General features: G+C 41.9%; 1 protein-coding gene across 3 annotated transcripts in view; it reads right to left on the bottom strand.

Moving 5' to 3' along the window:
* Positions 1-11,232, bottom strand: part of MSL3 (MSL complex subunit 3) — a 39,460-nt gene extending 28,228 nt beyond the window's left edge. The window contains exons 1-8 of one of the 3 annotated variants that reach the window (XM_084617040.1): positions 10,278-10,968; positions 9,568-9,726; positions 7,866-7,948; positions 6,116-6,211; positions 5,567-5,667; positions 3,953-4,041; positions 2,922-3,044; positions 2,327-2,487 (exon numbers count right to left, since the gene is read on the bottom strand). In XM_084617040.1, coding sequence (XP_084473166.1) covers positions 2,327-2,487; positions 2,922-3,044; positions 3,953-4,041; positions 5,567-5,667; positions 6,116-6,117 — 476 coding nt within the window. In that variant the 5' untranslated portion in view covers positions 6,118-6,211; positions 7,866-7,948; positions 9,568-9,726; positions 10,278-10,968. Of the gene's footprint in view, positions 1-2,326; positions 2,488-2,921; positions 3,045-3,952; positions 4,042-5,566; positions 5,668-6,115; positions 6,212-7,865; positions 7,949-9,567; positions 9,727-10,277; positions 10,969-11,087 lie in introns of those variants that run through there. The other 2 variants (XM_084617039.1, XM_084617041.1) reach the window with 2 other exon arrangements.
* Between the last annotated feature and the right edge of the window lie 8,929 nt (positions 11,233-20,161).

Below are 20,161 nucleotides of genomic sequence, written 5' to 3'. Positions count from 1 at the left end.
GGCAACTCTTATCTCACATGGGCGCTGTTAATATGGGTGAAAAGCAGGGACACCCCCATTAATAAAACACCAAAGGAAATACCTGTAAATTCACATAAACAGACCACAGAATGGTGTGCAAAAGTATGGGAGAGAAAGGACAAAGGAATACAGCTTTTGGAAAAGCATTGTTTTTCAAAGAGACAGACCACTTCATTATTTAGTTGACTCTTTGTGAACAGTGAGGAGGATGAAATTTCTCTAATTTAGGTGGCAGATAATCCCTTGACCTTAATTTGCTTCTAAGTGACAAAGAGTCCTGGAATTGTTGCTTTGAAGTTACCAATTGTTGCTTTGAAGTTACAGCAGTGGTGGGCAACCTGTGGCCCACCAGGGTAATCTGATTGCAGGCCGTGAGACATTTTGCTGACATTGACTGTCCGCAGGCAAGGCCCCCCGCAGCTCCCAGTTCATGGCCAATGAGAGTTGTGGGAAGTACCGGGCCACAGGGACGTACTGGCTCACCGCTTCCCATTGGCTGTAATTTGTTTTATTTTAATCAACATTTAAAAATCTAATAGATTTTTAGCTTTTTTATAGTCTCAATTAGTACACATACACTAGTTTAAATTAATAAAAAAGTCATTAAGTTCTCTATTCCTATTTCTGATGTCTCATGATAAGCATTAGTTTGGGATATTGTAATGCAAAAAGAACCTAAGTATTATTATCCTGTCAAAATAGTGACTAATACATCATAGTACAAACTGAGGCACTGCAGGGAATAAGACAATTCTGAATCGCTGAAACAGAATGTGACAAGACAAATTAAAGTTTAATCCTTTAAAAAAAAAAAAAAGAAAAAGAAAGACTCCACCCCAATGTTAACCTGAAATAGGACAGTCCATCCATTTAGACTGTTAACTCCTCTTAAAAGTAACTCCTGAGCAGAAGGGATCATATGCTTCAAAAATCACAAAGATGCCATGTATGGATGGTTTTATCACTACACACATATATCTTCACTGCATAGTGATGCTTGAGATCAAGAGCATTCGGCAGCCTAATCACACAAGAAAGTGACTTGCCTGTAACTGGTGTCCTCTGAAGGCATTTTGTGATACACCTGGACTTTTGGAGTTTGTGCTACTATAACCTGACAAGCTCAAAGTTTTTTACTTTACTTTAGCAGGGGGTGTCTCACACCAGCCTCTGTAGTGGAAGATAGGTACCTCTTAGAGCTCAAAATTAGATTCCTGTCATGCAAAGGTGAAAATGTCCCATATATACAGAAATTCTTAACAAAAAATGGCTAAAATAGAAGCCTCGACTTATGTGACAGAAGGAGAGAGTGACGCTTTATTGTAATGCAAGTGTAGAATAAATATGAAATTAAAGAATTAGTTATCTTAAATTCAGTTAAGGAAATATATGTGCTGTAAAGAAAGGCCCTAACTGGCAAGCAGAAAAAAGGTCTTGAAAGTAATAATCTACGGCCAAAAGGAATTAACTAGGGAGGATGTTGGCTCAAAGAATAACTAATAAGGTAGGTGAAGTCTCTAAGAAGGGGGCCTCTGACCAAAAGAGGTAACTGAAGATAGTTTTAAATAAGAGAATCTGTCCAAAAAGGAGCCAGGATGGAGCTTCCCATCCCACATACCAGTATTATTTTAAAAAGTAACGCCCCATGTGAACTCAGGGGCAACAAAAAAAGCTATTAAGTCAGCAAGAATGATGAGGCCTTGGGGAAAAAGGAGGTTGTAAATCTTGTCTGAATTAAGACTGTAAATAAGAGTGAACGGTCTCACATTGTTTGGTAGCTAAAGTAGTAATAGCTATGACATCATTTGTTTGTTGAAGGGTATAAAAAGAGTTATGAATCTCAAGGTTCTTTGTCAGACCCTATCTGATCATGCTGGAGAACGCCAGGATGAGAAGGCCAAATGTAGGGGAAACTATTCTTAAATATACTGATCACATGCTTATGAATGCGTTGTTGCTGTATTGGGTGTAGTGACCGCTCATTCGTTGGGCTGTTAGGCATGTTTAGAGCAATTGTATAAAATACCATTTGGCCTTTAGACTTAATAAAGGAATTTATGGTTAAATTAGTATTGTGGTAATATTCCTGTATTATTATTAGCAATTCCAACATCACCTCTTTGGATAATAGTAATTTTCTCATCTCTAAACAAAGTTGTCCTGATATTGTTGTGCTGTCTTACACATCGGGGTATCAGTCCACGGTATATGGATGGACACAAAAAGAACACATCATCTAAAACCTGGGCTTGAAATTCAAACCTACACTTCCTCTACACCCAAACAAACGGTAGACATTACTTACTTCTTTTCTGGTGGGACGTAATGAAGGTTCATGTTGACATGTGAAGTCATTTGATGGTGCCGAGATCTTTCATTAGCTGAAAATGCTGCATTTATGGCAAAATGCTTCACATACGACTCCAAGATAGTTATTATATTTCTCTGACAAGGCAGTTTCACTAGCTGAAGAGACAATTTGATGGACTGTCAAATAATACAATTATGGATTTAAGCAATGAGCCACAACATTAATTTTTGACCCACAGGCTAGCCTAACTAGTCTATTTTATATATATTTATTTCAAATTTGCTCCTTAAATTATACTTTTGCTCAATCCCTTGTGTGTCCAGTTTTGGGGAACATATAAATATGATAGCAGAAGGGGATTAGCTCAGTGTTGTATTCCAAGTTTCTTAAAACAAAACCAGATATAGATGTGAACCCTAATTTTACAGATTAATATATTGGTAATTCAGAACTCTAGTCATTTAGAAGCCTTATCCCCTGAAATCTTAGAAGTTTTGCTATAAAGGCAAGTTAGCTCTACATGCAAGTGCGACTTTTGACTGCCTTTAGGTATTTTTTTATATACTCTCCCTCATTTAACCAATCATACCCGTTTTCTCCTGTTAATATAATAACAGTCTTCTTCAAGCTTTTTTTTCAAAACTTCAGGAATTTCTATGCTTATTGCTCTTTCTTCCATATCCCTTTTAGTGTGAATCTCTTGTTCTTCTTTCTGCAACAGCACAAATCAAGGTAAGAAAAAATGGTTAGTGTTACTAGTTAATTACTGTAGTATGTTAGGCAAAACTCGATCAAATATTAAAGTTTCTGCTAAACAGAAACTGAATCTAACTACTTGTATGATAAAATACATGTAAGAGTATAGTTTCTGAATGTAGATGGACAGTACACAGTGTAGTTTCTTTCCAGTAATACCTTCAATGTATTTAAAAAAGTCCTGTTTTAAAAATTCTATTAGTTTTTTCACTGGTTTTCCTGTTTGCTTTTTGCTCCCTCACATTACAATTTAATAATAATTAAATCAATTGGGTCACTTTTTCCATTTGTTTTTAAACAGTTTCACTTTCAAATGCTCTCTCCTGCAGTGTTTAGATTATAAACAGCTTTCATGCACCTGTTTCCACTGACTTTTTGTACAGTGGAAATATTTCTACTGGTCTTAGATTCTTACAAATAGGTCTAAATTTTAAACTAATTTGAGTTGGCAGACCCTCTTTAAAGACACTGTGTATATCAGCCATTAAAATCCTGATGACATTAGAATCTGCTTCACCTGCAGAGACTAGTAACATTTTACAAGAACTATAAATCTGGGTAGTGCTGTTTGCTGGCAGACCTTAAGAGTGGAAATAGAATGAGAAGAACAAATCTAATTTAAATACATTTTATATTGAGATCAATGCCATCTAAGGGAGTAAAACATCTTCTATGGGTTTGAATAACTCTACCACAATAAGACCTCTATTAAGAGGTCAACAATCATGAGTTCTAGTCCTGGCCCTATAACTACATGCTGCATGGCCTTGAGCAATTAATTCACCTAACTGGGAAAATTGAGACAGGTTCAACCATGTAAAGTATTAAGTATTATTAAAATTAAGGGAGCTCATAGGAATATACCATGTCTGTCCTCTCTTCAATGTCACTTTCTTCACTTTTTATTTCTTCATCTGTTCCTTCATCACTGTCATCAGAAGAACTACTTATAGCTGTTTAAGAGAGAAATGAGTTATTTTTGATATTTCACAAATTTATTCTGCATATCGCATTGGACATAGATTCATATCCAACAATTTTTCACTTTGTAACATTTAATTCAAGGCTGTTTGGTTTGTTGTTTTTTGTAATGAGGTATAAACTAGAAATGCTGAAGAAATATTTTAAGTATTTTAGCATGCAATAGTTAGGAAACTCAAAACAAACAATGCTCATATATCAACTTTAATTCATGAACATTCACCAATATATGCAAATTCACAAAATTTTTCAACAACCAGTAGCTCTTTTTAATTTTCACTGGACTCTAGTTGTAAGCAAAAGGTTAGCGTATTCAGCTTAAAAAGGCAAAAAGAAGAAAAAGCTTTTAAATAAATATCACATGATATGCCCAAATGCAAGTTGTGAGCAAATTATACCAAATGTTGAAATGAAAAAGTGGTAAATACTAATGGTGTAAAGATGTCTGAATCAGAGGAAGGACAATGGTCAGCACACTAATGAAGCGTTGACACTGCAAAACAATACAAACAGACCTTAAAGTTACTAGAAAAATGCCCTTGGATCGATGGCTGATAGAAGAAAGAGGCCAGGAACAACCACCACCAGCATGCTGGAGGCAAGAAACAGATCTCTTTACCATGCAGGTAGGAAAAAATCCTGTTGCCCAAAAGATCAGGACAAGCCAAAATGGTAACTGAGCAGGCATCAGAGTCCTTAGGGGAGGCTGGGGCCAGACAGAGCAACCCTTTGATCTGAGAGTAGTGTAGAGGCCAGATTTTTAAAGATATTTAAGTGTTGCTGTTCTCAGCATTGCAACAACTACATGCCTAAAATCCCCTTTTGAATATGATATTTAAGCTCCTAAATCAGTTAGGTGTTGACACGGTGAGAGCAGCAACACCAAAATAGCTTTAAAAATCTGGGCCAGAGTGCCCAGAAGAGCTGAATGAGGGTAAAGCAAAGAGTATTGTCTGCCTCAAGGGTAGGGAGAGGAGAAGGATATCTTGGTGTAACGTCTGCTCATTTTTTATACAAAACATATTAATATACTTCATATAGTTATATTAACATTCTAGCCAGTGCTATTACATGCATATAACACCAAACCCAGTAGCAACTCAGACTGTTGAATTTGCACAGTTACAGTAAAACTTGTTTTATGAATGAATGGAGGATGGAGTTCATAAAACTGAGTATCTCAATTTACAGTAGATACAGGATATGTTGCAGGATGGTGCCGTGCATTGTTTTCTTCTTGTCCTTCAAATCAGTGCAAAGTGATTACCAACACAATGAAGGCATCAGAATGTGAAGGGATGTCAACTTGTTCATCATCAACATTGCTTTCGTTATGTCCCCCCCCCCCGACCTACTCAGGAAAAATTGTTCATATAACTGGTTGTTCATAAGATTGGAGTTTGTAAAATTGAGATGCCACAGTAGTTTAATAAGTTAACAATTTTGTAAATAGCACAATGCAAGTGTAGTCATCAAATCAAAGAGAAGACAACTTACAATTTTCACTACTCTCATCATTTTCCTCAGCAGGAAGGCTTTTTAACACAGAGTCAACACCAGGCAATCGACAACATCTCTTCTTCCTTCCCTTTCTTCTCCTAAAGAAGAATTTGAGTGAATTGTTCAATCTGTCATCACTCCACTTATTTACTACTGCTGTCAAAGCATAAGAAGCAGTGCTATATGCAAAAGCAAGAATAAAATATGCATAGGCAATGAATGTTTGTGATTGTATTTATTATTTCAAAAATAATTTACTTGAGGGACAATATTCGGACACATCAATGTTTTTACACTTTACTATACTCCCGCCACCCTGTTCTTCTCTGCAGCCCTAAAAGGCTAGCAAGTATTACAAACAGATATTTGTTTTTGGGGAAAGAGTCCTGCTTCAAGTCTCCCCAATGTACTTGTCAGTGATGTTTCTTCAGAAGGATGTGGATCCAGTACATAGGAATTTTATAACAAGTCTTAACTATATACCAGTTTTTAAAGAGATTTTTGAATGAAAGCCATATGAAGTCAAGAGATAAACATATTCCTTACATGCGAGCTACAGCTTTTCTTGCCAATTTACGTTGTAATCTGCGGTTTTCATCTGTATCACGAAGAACATGATCTTCAGCTGCCCATCTATCCCAGCTAAATATAGGGCAAAAGAAAAAAATAATAAATAGAAACTGACTTTACCAATAAATACTGAATGATAAATGTAGATTTACAGTCATCTACAAAGTAAAATTTTAGTGTTCTTTAGAAACAAAATCTGGAATTAAGTGGTACTATGATGTAGACTTGCATCTTTTTGCACCATCCTTTGGCTTTATTTTTCCTTTAAAAAAATAAATAAATAAAATACACTTTTTCCTTAACTTTACAAGTTGAATTACCTGAAGCAATAAGACAATGTTAAGGAACGTCAGGTCAACATTAGAATGTTTCCAGACTTCACCATCAAGCAACTCAGATTATGACAGAGATACAGTCTGAGTTTCCACCGACACAGAGGCCATAAACCAGTATATCAACATAAATGAATTAGTCCCATAAAAAGCATTTATTAAAGGTATTCACAAAATAAAGATTACTGAAGTCCTCCTTTTTCATAATAGTATTATTTCTTCCTATGAAGGTATAGTAATCTTTATGTTGAAATGTTCCCAATTAATATAAAATTGTTGAAGAGAAGCATGCAATAAAACCCAACTTTGTTTTCAGGTTCGAGCCTCTAGATCAGCTCCAGAACATTTATTTAGCAGAGGACTACTAGATGACATTTTGAATGATAAAACCAAAATTTAAAAGGAAAATGATTAGTTAAGCAAACAGGCATGCCATTAACATTTACACAATACTACAATTATAATTACACCCAAATTATCAATGGGTAATCAGTGCAACAACAGAGAGAAATACAGCCTTATAATCCTGGAACTTAACAGTACCCTTTTTATGTTAATTGGAGATCTCCTGAAATTTAGCAAGGCTACTCCTTTTATATTCAATTATAATACTAAGTAACTTTAAACTGCCCTTTTCCATAATTATATTCCCACTACCTTTTTACTGGCACTTTATATTACGCATAATTTAAATTAACATCTGTGTCAACATCTTTCCCACACTACCAATATAGATAGCATTTTAATAAACCATTCACAACTTTTAAAAGTACTGATTAAAAACCTTGCTCAAACCAGTTATAACCAAAAACATAATGGTAACATAACACTGGGCCATGTCCTTCCTAACTCTTACTTTCCGATAACTAAGGTCCTACCAAATTCAAAATTCCCTTTGGTCAATTTCATGCCCGCAGGGTCTTAAGGTTGGTCAATTTCACAATTTCAGATGTTTGCATTTGAAATTTCACTATGTTGTAACCCTGGGGGCCCTGATCCAAAAGGGGATCGGGGGGGGCCAAAGCTGTTGTAGGGGGATTGCAGGATTGCCATACTCACTTCTGTGTCGCCTTCAGAGCCCATGTCCTGTCCCTCCCCAGCCCAGCTGATTTTGGGGAGATCACATTCCACAGGGAAGGGCTTATTTCACAGTCTGTGACGTGTTTTTCACAGACGTGAAACTGGTAGGGCCCTACCCATAACACTATTTCCAACTTTCTTACACTAGCAACTTCCATGTCCCATACTCCTCTACCCTTAGGCTAATTTAGGCCCAAAACCTAACTTCTACTTATCTCTTACCCTACACCATCCTGTAGGCTACAGCATGCCATTGAAAAGATTTTGTAAATACAAAAACTTTTTAAATAAAATGGTGCACTGTATAGTCTCACCTTCTGTTCCAACCATTAAAATGGATCAGATATTCTGGAATCTTTCTGCCCTTCTCATCTTTTCCAACAACAATATCAACAATCTGAAAAAGAAAACAAAGCATGTGGCCTAATACAAAGATTACAGTGCACTTTCTATAGAAATGAGTGTTTAGAGAATGGGTTTGTGGGTGCAATAAAGGAATGGATACTTATGAGTAAATGGAAACCTAATGAACTGCCTTTGAACACCCATACTGTAGGAAATCATGCATCTTCTCCTAAGCCCATGGAACTACTACGAACTGCAAAGATGACAGAAAATGTTTGTGTACTGATCTGAGATCTAAATATTGAAGAGACTACTATTAGGTCCTGCCCTGTCCTCATTTCCTATCCATCCCAAAAAGTGCTCCAAAGAAGAGGGATGGAACAATGTGGATTTGCAGAGGTATCACATTTGGACAAGTAGCCTTCTATCTCCTTTATGAGTTGCTTCTGCAGACCCTCTATACAGGAAACTAACCAGTAACATCATGATACAGAAGGAATACCAAATGCTTAGTTAAAACTATTGAACACTCTTCTTGTTAACAGCATGTAGGGCCAAATGCAGAGGTGAAAGTAAGCCGGTACAGCGTACCAGCAAGAGCCGGTACGCTGTGCCGGACCAACTTCCCCAGGATGGCCATTTAAAGGGCCCGGGGCTCCCTGCAGCAGCGGAGCTCCGGGTCCTTTAAATCGCTGCCTGAGCCTGGCTGCCGGAGCCCCAGGGTAGCAGTGGCAGGGCTCCGGTGGTGATTTAAAGGGCCCAGGGTTCCCCATAGTGGCCAGAGCCCCGGGCCTTTAAATCACCGCTGGAGCCCTGCCACCGCTACCCTGGGGCTCTGGCAGCGATTTAAAGGGCCTGGAGCTCTGCTGTGGTAGCTGGAGCCCTGGGCCCTTTAAATCCCAGCCTCTGCAGCTGGGAGCTCTGGGGGTGATTTAAAGGCCCCGGGTCTCCCAGCTGCAGCCAGAGCCCCGGGCCTTTAAATCTTTAAAGGCCCCGCCTCTTCTGGTTGAGGCCACGCCCCCACTCGGCGTACCGTTAAGTCCTTTAAATTACTTTCACCCCTGGCCAAACTGCAGAATTAAGAGAACAATTATTTGCGAATGTCTGAACTGAACTCCAAGTAAGATAGCACAACAGATTTTGAGAATAGCTAATACTGCCAGCTGCTCACAGAGTCTGTTTTTATTCCATCTAGTACAACAAGTCCACCTACTCATATAAACAAACTTGAATTCAAAGTACTTTCACTTTGATATCTCCCAAAAAACTAAACAACCATCTAGAAGATTGAAGGATAGCCTTAATCTTGCCAAATAACTTAAAATCTAGTCTGGACAACTGTGCCACACATAAGACTTAAATACGCACTCAACATACACACCACGCATATCAGGAGTGTTATATAGTGCCTCTTAGGAAAATCCCTTTAGAAACCTCATCTCTTCCACAATGCTCACAAAAATCGAGTCAATCATATTAACTAGAGATGGCCTGAAATTTTCCGTTGGGGGGTTTGGCACAAAATGCAGCTTCCACAATTTCAATGTTACCGATTTTTTTTCTATTTTCCAGTGGAAAATAGAAACTAAATATTCAAGTTCCTTGAAATATTTTGGTTTGCAGAACTGAAACAAAACATTTTTTTTTAGGTCAACATTGATTTGTATCCACCTGTGCTGTTGCAGTGCCTCATGCAGTTCAGATGCTTCACGCCCACATTCTCTTCCAGGGGCCTGGCTCCCTCACTCACTCCTAGAACGGCTCCTGTAATGCACTGCAGTCTTCTCACCAGTTGGATCAATGCAGTCCATCGTAGGAGTTGTGATCCAGCTAAGGAGCCAGGACCACAGAAGAGAAGGGATCTTTTTGTTTTTCTATATCTTTTGCAAACACATTTGGGGGCATTAACAAAATAATACGCAACTCTGCAACACCCATTTTAAGGGGCTCCTGCAGGCAACTCTCTCTGTGGAACACTAAAGGGAGCAGGTCAGCAAGACAAGCCTGGGTGTTCTTATAGCAACTAAAAGGGCAGTCTTCACAGAGAGAAACTGCTAAGTCCTTGATCACAGAAAACTGGACTTAGATATTTCAGGCTATCCTTTGGGTGTGATGAAAAAAAAAAATCAAAGTTGCTGAAATCCCTGAAACTGGAAAGACAACCATCTGCACCATTACACAGCCTGAGTTAAGATTTAATTTAAAGGGTGTTTCACTGTTATTTAGTGAACACCCAAAACCAATATTACATTTCTTTTTCTAAAAGCTCTACACGTTTTTAAAAAGTCCGAATGCCCAGCAATTAACCACTTAGCCAACACTATGTAATTCATCACACACTGCCACTTTGCCCGCTCCGCTTCCGCTTCGTCCAACGGTACCTTTGACTTGAAGTCCCAATTTAATAGGCTTTTACCGGGGAGGGCTCCCTCCCGGTACTGTGCCTATTAAAGGCGCACAGGACTGAACTCCACAGGGGAGCCTATTTGGCAGGTGCACACGGAATCGAGGGTGGGCATGTGTCTGGCCCAGCCCCGTTCACACCGCTCCTGTCTCTAGGACATGCAGAGCCCTGCTCCGATGACTGGCAGCCCACACACAGCGGCCGCCGCCTCCCACGCCGAGCACAAAGCCGCCGGGGGAACCAAGCCAGGGGCACGGCCCGGAGCGGGCGCAGCGCAGCGCTCCGCTGGCGGCCTCAGGCCCGGAGGCTCCCAGGTGCCGCGGCGCCTGACCCCGACTGAGGCCCAGGGGAACTGGGCGCCCGCACGCCCCCGGGGCCGCGGACTCCCGCGCGGGATGCAGGCGGGGAACGGGCCCCAGCAGGACGCGGGGCTGGGCGCGGCGGCGGCGGCGGCTGCCCCCTGGCGGGGTCGGGCCGCGGCAGCCGCCGCCAAGCCCCGGTGTGAGGCTGCGCCAGGGGCGGGGCGGACGCGAAAGCGGAGCCTGCCCGGCCTGAGGAGGCGGAGGCGGCGGCGGCGGCGGGAGAGACCGAGGCGCCCGGCTGGAGATGGCGGGGCGGGGCCTGTCTCTCTCCGTCACGCACACCCACCCCGCGGCCGGGCGGAGCTGCCGCTTCCGCCGACTGCGGGGCCCGGCGCGAGGAGGCCGCGGCGCGGCGCGGCGCGGCGGGGGGGGAGGGGGGCGGAGCTAGGGGCGCGGCGAGCGCGCGCGCGCGGCCGGTGGGTCACCTTGGCATCATAGAGCACTTGGGCCTTGGTGGGGTCGGGCTCGAAGCAGAGAACGCGCTCGCCTCGCTGGAACTTCAATCTCATTCCCCGCGCGGTCATTTGTTCGTCATGGCGAAGAGTGGAGAAAACCCCGCCCCCTGCGAGGGGTGGGGCCTGAGCTCGCCCCGCCCCCCGGGCCGGGGACCTGGATGCGGGGCGGGGATCCGCGGAGGCCTCCCGGAGGAGGGAACCCCCCCCCGGCCGTGGGCACGAGGGGTGGGGCCAAGGAACGGCTGTAGCTCCCCTGTGCTCTGGGGCTGCATGATTGACGTGTGGTGCAAATTATTTAGGGAGCGTTTTTGCCTATAATGTGCCAATCAGCAGCCCTGGGAGGTTATGGCCCAGTTGCTCCCCTGTTCCCCCCTTCGGTCCTAGTCCCCCCTGGGCTGCCTTTCAGCCCCTGGCTCCGTCCCTGGAGTCCCCTCATAGTCTCCTGCAGATCCCCCGGCTACCTCGCTCTGCCTCTGTGGGTCTTCCCTCAAACAGGGGTCTCAGCCCTTCGTCCACAAATCACCCAGCTGATCAGGAACTGGGGAAACAGGCCCTTAATCCCGCGTGGGGGGGTATAGCTGAACCTGGCTGTCCTTAAAAGGCCAGCCAGCCTGTGACGCTAGCGCTAACTTCACCGTTGTAGCGGCAGTTCTCGTCATTTTCTAGTCTAGGCAATTTAGTCATTTTCATCTGTAGTGTAAAAAATTCAAACAAATCAGCATCTAATTATCCAAATTGCACCTGTAATGTGAAGATCATAGAGGAATCCGCAACCCTCAACAAAAATGAAAATTATGTTAAGGTAATAAAATAATAAACTTTCAAGAAATATATAATAATGGTATATGACCAAAGACAACAGTCTTACAAATAACTCCATAAAGAAAACCTGAACAAATTTAATACTGTATAAACACAAAAACACCCAAACCCACAAAATTAAATTTCCAGAATTTAATGTCCATTAACTAGAGACACTGCATATAATTTACATTAAATTTAACACTCTATCCAACAACTGAAAGTTCTACTCATGTGAAACGGGACCAAATTAATGTTATTGAAATCTTTACATTAGCATTTTATTACATGTATGTGTTCCAGTTTGCAATTTTGGAGCTTCTGCAGCACAGTCTCCCCATAACTTGCACAGTTGTACATCATGTCTTTTTACCTCAATTGATCTGATAACAACACATTGTGCTGTAAGTAGTAAGCACTTCATAAAAACCTTCATCATACATTTGCTCATTCCTTACTATGAAGCACTGTTCCCCTGTAGCACACATTTTGTTGTTAACCTCATTCTGAAAATGGCTTTTTTCCTGAAGTAGGAAAGTGCTCATATGCCAGTCAGTGATTCGTGATCTGTGTCTCAATCATTTGGAAAAATGTTTTCCCCTGCTGAGATCCCCATGGTTAGCAAGGTCAAAATCATCTGAGATACATGAAAACAAAGGTATATGTTTGTGTGCGCACAATGTGGATTGCTCAGTATATCTAATCCCTTCATGAACCTAACAAGAAATGTGGATGCCAATCCTGGCAAAGCTTCCCCCTCACTATGTGGCTAGTTTCACTCTGCACAGCATAAGCCTGAGATGAATGTTTGTCCCTCTAGATATTGCACTAAAATACCCCACAAAGAGAAAACAAATGTGTGAGGCAGTGACTTAAAGAACATATTTATAAATGAACTTGGGCTGTTGATTAATCACAGTTAACTTACACAAGTAACTTAAAATTAATCACCATTAAAAAAAATCACGACTAATGGCAGGTTTAATCACACTGTTAAACAATAGAATACCAATTGAAATGTATTAAATATTTTGGATGTTTTCCTACATTTTCAAATATATAGTAGTCTGTGTTGTAATTGAAATCAAAGTGTATATTATTTTTTATTACAAATATTTGCACTGTAAAGTTGATAAAAGAAATAGTATTTTTCAACTGACCTCATACAAATACTGTAGTGCAATCTGTTATGAAAGTGCAATTTACAAATGTAGACTTTTGTTGTTGTTACGTAACTTCACTCAAAAACAAAACAATGTAAAAGTTTAGAGCCTACAAGTCCACTCAGTCCTACTTGTTCAGTCAGACACTCAGACAAACAAGTTTGTTTACATTTACAGGAGATAATGCTGCCCGCTTCTTATTTACAATGTCACCAGAAAGTGAGAACAGGCATTTGCACGGCCCTTTTGTAGCTGGCATTGCCAGATACGCTAAACATTCATATTCCCCTTCATGCTTCAGCCACCATTCCTGAGGACATGTTTCCATGCTGATGATGCTTGTTAAAAAAATAAAGTGTTAATAAAATTTGTGATTGAACTCCTTGGGGGAGAATTGTATGTCCCTTGCTCTGTTTTACCCGCATTCTGCCATATATTTCTTGTTATAGCAGTCTCGGATGATGACCCAGCACATGTTGTTCATTTTAAGAACACTTTCACTACAGATTTAACAAAATGCAAAGAAGGTACAAATGTGAGATTTCTAAAGATAGCTACAGCACTCGACCCAAGGTTCAAGAATCTGAAGTGCCTTCCAAAATCTGAGAGGGATAAGGTGTGGAGCATGTTTTCAGAAGTCTTAAAAGAGAAACACTCAGATGCAGAAACTACAGAACCCGAACCACCAAAAAAGAAAGTCAACCTGCTGGTGGCATCTGACTCAGATGATGAAAATGAACACGTGTCGATCTGCACTGCTTTGGATTGTTATCGAGCAGAACTCGTCATCAGCATGGACACATGTCCCCTAGAATGGTGATTGATGCATGAAGGGACATATGAATCTTTAGCACATCTGGCACGTAAATGTCTTGCAATGAGAACACCTGTTCTTACTTTCAGGTGACATTGTAAACAAGAAGCGGGCAGCATTATCTCCTTCAAATACAAACAAGTTTGTTTACCTGAACAATTGGCTGAACAAAAAGTAGGACTGAGTGGACTTGCAGGCTCTAAAGTTTTACATTGTTTTATTTTTGAATGCAGTTTTTTGTACATACTTCTAAGTTTGTAAGTTCAACTTCCATGATAAAGAGATTGCACTACAGTACTTGTATTAAGTGGATTGAAAAATACCATTTCTTTTGTTTTTTACAGTGCAAATACTCCTCTACCCCGATATAATGCGGTCTGATATAATGCGAATTCGGCTATAACGCGGTAAAGCAGCACTCCACGGAGCAGGGCTGCTTTATCTTGTTATATCCAAATTCATGTTACCGGAAGCGGTTCCTTTGCGCTTCCCTGCTTACTTGCTATGGCCCCCCCTGCCCCAGCTCACCTCCTCTCCGTCTTCTCCCATGAGCATGCCACCGCTCTGCTTCTCCCTCTCTCGCTCCCAGGCTTGCTGCGCCAAACAGCTGATTCGCGGCAAGCCTTGGAGGGAGAGAGAAGCAAAGCGGCGGCGGATTGGGGGGGGGGCCAAGGAGGGCTGCAGCAAGTAACTGGGGGGGGAGGAGGGAGCAGAGGAACCACTCCCTGCCCCAGCTCACCTCCGCTCCACATCCTTCCCTGAGCGCGCCACCACTGCTCCGCTCCGCCCCCCGCCTCCCTTCCTTCCTGCATCAAACAGTTGATTGGTGCAGCAAGCCTGGAAGGAAGGGTGGAGGGGGGGGAGAGAAGCAGAGCGGCAGCGGCATGCTCAGGGGAGGAGACAGAGCAGAGGTGAGCTGGGGCAGGGAGCAGTTCCTCTCCCTACCCCAATATTATGCAGTCTCACCTATAAGGTGGTAAGATTTTTTGGTTCCCGAGGACTGCATTATATCATGAACTTAAACTTTAGAAACATAGGACAATAGCCTGGCCCCCACTTACTTCAGTAGGGCCAGAATTTGTCCCATGTTGCCTAAGTTACTTGTAAATCATGTTTATTTTTCATTTAGAACTGTTCTAAACAGATGATTTGAAGCCACTCCTGAAAATAATCTCCATCTCTCCTTCCACAGCTTGTTCAATTTTTCTCCTGTTTTTTTCAAATGCAACTTTAATTATCCTTAGCCCCAATCATTTGAAGCTCCCTCTTATCTGAAAGAGTGTCTTGTCCCATGTCTTCTGTGAGTTCAATTCCCTAATTTATCTGAAACCTAGATTATCAAATGATATTTAAATAACTGATATTTAAAGAATTGAGGTTGTTCTTTGGGCCTCTGTTGATGACATTATTTACTTTTATTTTACTTTACTTCCCAGTTGAAGGGATTTCACAAATAAAATAGGACTACAAATAGGGGCGTAGCAAAGCAACAACTCACCAGCATGGCACCTCCTGCTGGTCATCCTGGAAATTAGCTCTTCCAGCCCAGAGCACCCTCTGCAGGCCACTGTCTTGCCTGTCACTGGCCCCGTGTCCCTCACAAACCCCCGTGCCTTTTACCTTGGGGTCCTGCCCCCTGCAGTACCCCCACACTCGGTCTCCCTTCCCGGGGAACCCACAACCATCTAAACCCACCTTGCCTCACTGGCTACTGCCAGTCATCAGCTAGTCCCCACTCACTGGAGCGGACTTCAGTCTGTAATGGCCACTCATCACTGGCAAGGGGGTAGGACCAGCTGCCTCTGCCTATACCCAGGCTGCACCTCTACAGCCCCAGTATCTTTTGGCCATAAACAAGGTCTGCAGCCTGGGAGTTTACCAGGCTGGAGCTTTCCAGCTCCCTTTTCCAGCACTGCCCCACTTCAGGTACCTTGCTCCCAGGCAGCTAGCCCTTCCCACTCTAGGGCTAGAGTGAAACTCCCCTGCTTCTGGCCCACAGCCCTCTTATAGGACCAGCTGTGGTCTGATTGGGGCATAGCCCCCACTGTGGCCACTTCCCCCAATCAGCCTAGGTTTGCTGCTTTCACTCCTTTTCCACAGCCCTCTGCAGGGCTGCTTTTACTATTGGCTCCCCAAGGAAGCCCTCTCCCAGGGCTGTTTTAACCCCTTCAGGGCCAGAGCGGGGTGACCACCCCACTACAGGGGGATTATTGAAGATGTGAGGGAGGAGGAATTGTTCAGAGAACAGGGTTTTAAAGGGGACTTTAACAGAGGAAAGGGAGGCTGGTAAATGAGACCAGTGACACTATTTCAGGCACAGGGTCACAGTACTCGGTGTGATAGTAACAATGGAATTAATAAAGCCAATAATGAGAAAAGGAAAGCTTTCGAGTGACAGTGAGCGCTTCTTCAGACCAGGGAAAGGAAAAAGAAGAGCTCTGTGTGTCTCTCTCCCCAGCTGTCTCAATAAAATATATTACCTCACCCACCTGGCCTCTCTAATATCCTGGAACCAACATGGCTACATCAACACTGCATACATAATGGGAAGAGACCGAGAGTAAAGGGTTTGGGAAGAATGTAAGCAACAAAAGGGAAAATCAAGTTGTCATTGATGGGATTCAGGGAGAAGCATGGAGAGAGAGACCCACTGGTTTCCCCCGGTGTGCCACCTGGAACTGGGTTACCTCTGAGTCCTCTGACTCACAAGCCTGGGACCCCTCTCAGCACTGTGCTTCTGTGACAGGCTATAGACCGCTCACACACTCCAGCATTCACACAGGCAGGGACACACCCAGCTGCAGTTGTATGCAGGCTTTGGCCAGCCACTGCATGAACCAACAATAGAGAGGCTGAAGCCAAAATAACCCCCAGTCCCGCAGCCTAGGACCCCAGAGCTGTACCATCCTGCCCTAATTAAAACCCTGACCAGTATGAATTTATTACCCAGTTCACCTCTCCCTCAATGTGGAGAGGAATATGCACAGTATGCTTGTTTTAAACCAAGCTGAGATTTTCCCCAGACATTTCCATCAAAGGCACTCTGGTTTAGATTAAAACATAAGACAAGTTTATGAACTACAAAAAAGATAGATTTTAAGTGAGTATAAGTGATAGCAAACAGATCAAAGCAGATTACCGAGCAAATAAACAAAACCGCAAACCAAACTTAAAATACTCGATAGATTGGATATGAATTAGCAATTTCTCACCCTGGTTGATGGTACAGGCAGTTGACCAGGTTTCCATACACAGGTTAGAAATCGTTTTAGCCTGGAACCAGCACTTCCCCCAGTTCTCCAATCTGTGTTCCTCGGGTGTTTTCAGGAGTTCTCGTCTGTGGGGAGTGAGGCCCCTTGATGATGTCACAACCCACCTTGTGTAGCTTTAACATATGGCACAGTCTGTGGAAAAATACAGGAAAAATACAGGTACCCAAAATGGAGATCAGTGTCATGTGGTCTGGTCACATGCCCAGCTGAGTAATAGCAGCCATTACTTACAGGCTGTCTGGAGAATTCTTATGCTCTTATGCTTTCTCTTCTCCTATTCAGTATTCCCTGTTTATGCACCCAAGGATCACTTTAGCCATTTTAGCCACAGCATTGCACTGGGAGCTCAGGTTCAGCTGATTATGCACCATGATAGCCAAGTCTTTTGTAGTCACTGTTTCCTAGGATAGTGTCTCCCATCATGTAAGCATGGCCTACTTTCTTTGTTCCTAGATGCATACATTTGAATTTATCCTTATTGAAACACATATTGTTTGCTTATACCCAGCTTACAAAGTGATCCCGATCACGCTGTATTAGTGACCTGTCCTCTTCATTATTTATCACTCCCAAAATCGCTGCTTCATCTATATTTATCAGCATGATTTTATATTTTTGTGCAGGTCATGCTAAAAATATTAAATGGTTCATATAGGGCCATGAACCAATCCCTGGAGGACCCCACTAGAAACACAGCCACTTAATGATTCCCCAGTTAAAATCACATTTTGAGGCCTATCAGTAATCCAGCTTTTAATCGATTTAACATAGGTTATGATAGGTTGGGCTTTTCACCATAATTCCCCCTTGTGTCAGTGCTTGAGGTTGCCATTATCCTCAGCTCCCATGCCTGTTGCAATCCAACTGCTTCTCACTATGTCTTTTGTGGCTCAGCCCTCCAGCCAAGTCACATAACATTCATGCCCTGCCAGGGCAACAGAAACGTCCAAATGAAAGTTCAATAAATAAATTTCCAAACTAATAACTTCTTATGCTTTGCCTCTTGTTATCTGCTTCTGGGCTCCTTTTCCTGGACCCTGCAAAGCTTCTCTTACCTCTGCTTCTTCCCCAGCAGGATTCCTCCATTGCCTCCTTTTGCCGGAGACAGATCAAGAAAAACTGATCACAGAACTAAAATTAGTCATTGCTTGGGGGAAAATGACCATTGCCTGATTATATCTGTTATGTGCAAACGTAATAAAGTGCCAAGCAGTAATATAAATACTTTGTGATTTAAAGGGGCCAATTCACAAAGCTGAAACTATTATGAGCCAAATCCACTGAGAAATAGAATTTAAACTGAAAAAAGTGAGGATAATTGGGAATGGTTTAAGAACAATTTACTAGATGCCCAAGAAGCCACAATCCTATAATCAAGAAAGAAGACTACAATGGTTTAAAAAACCAAACCAAACCAAACAAACAAAAACAGTTTGGCTTAGTAGGGAAGTGAAAGCAGCTGTAAAAAATAAACATAATGTATAAAAGATGGAAAAAAAGTGGGAGGCTGATAGCAATGAATATAAATTAGAAGATAGGAATTGTAGAAAATTGATAAGGGAAGTCTAAGAACAAAAGGAGCCCTCCATGGCCCGCCAAATTAAAGACAATAAAGAGTTCTTTAAGTACATCAGGAGCAAAGGAACTAGAGCAATGGTGTTGATCCACTACTTGATGGGAATGGCAGAATTGTCCATGATAATTCCAGGGACAATGTAGCACTGGAAGATCTCTGGCATATTGCTCAGATTGAAGTCCTCCAATATTACAGAGGTTTTTTTCCCTACCTCTTAATGATAAGTGCTTACAGATCTGTTCATCCTGTTCTCAGGTGTGATTTAGTGGTCTGTAGCAGACATCAACTACTACCTCATCTTGTGCTTTACCTGTTAGAGATTTTATCCATAAGAAATCAAGATCATTTGCTTCCATCAGTGACTCAGAAATAGGTATACCATTTTTGACAGAGTCGCATTCCCCAGCTCTTTTCGCCCCCTTAATCCTTCATAAATAAGTTATAACCAGTGATTTTAACATTCCAATCATGCAAGTCTTCCCACTAGTATAATAGCTCATGCTTTCAATACTTATGTCCCCACTCAGTTAGGTCACTGGAAGGAACTGGACAGAGGCATCACGCTGTCAGAGCAGCAGAGTCTGTAGAGAGAATCAAAGCACAACTCATAAAAAACTTCCCTTTGACAATATTGTACAGTTTTTCAGAAATATTACATGATTGGTACTATTTAATATTGGGCTGATTTGCAATATCATATATGAGAAAATTTATATCCCCATGTATAAGCAAATAAAGGGCTAATCTTGCTCCCACTGAAGCCAATAAGAATTTTGCCATTAACTTGAATGGGAGGAGAGAATCAACTTCTAAATTCTTTGAGACGATCATTAGCAAGGCTCAGACAGTAAACATTTAATAGGGGAAACTCTTTTTTGCTTCTGCAATCTCCCTTGACTACATAAAAACTAATTCATTTTATTAAGGGGAAATTTGCTCTTTTCAAATCTCCTTCAGGGTAAACCCTGGTAATTACACTCATTTCATCTGTTTACAATGGCTCCATAAAACTTTACCCAAGAAGGTGAGGCAGTTATTCTTTTCAGGATACAGCTCTACAGAGAGATCCTGACATTACTTATACAAAGTGTACTTCTTGCTTTTCCATAATTTATTTAAGAGATATGAAAAGGACAGTCACTATTCTACCATACATAAAGTCATGGGAAACTCTGGAAGTAAGGGCTCTATTTCCATTTATTATAATGGGGTGAGGTAACAGGACTGTGTATGGTATCTCTGCCTGTTTTAAGGTTTCCTGACATTTCCCATTATAAGACCCTGTTTTCAGTTACATATAACTTTGCCAAACTTGAACAATTTGGTCTGAAATTTTACATTCTGGGTGTCTGCCTCAGGTTGAATTGTTTTGGAAAATTTCAGACAAAATGGTTCAGCTGCTTCTGAGAAGAAGGCTA

The sequence above is a fragment of the Lepidochelys olivacea genome, assembly GCF_965140295.1.
Source record: "Lepidochelys olivacea isolate rLepOli2 genome assembly, chromosome: 1".
Lineage (NCBI taxonomy): Eukaryota > Metazoa > Chordata > Testudines > Cheloniidae > Lepidochelys > Lepidochelys olivacea.
Note: the sequence above shows the minus strand (reverse complement) of the source record. Positions and strands in the feature narration are given on the sequence as shown.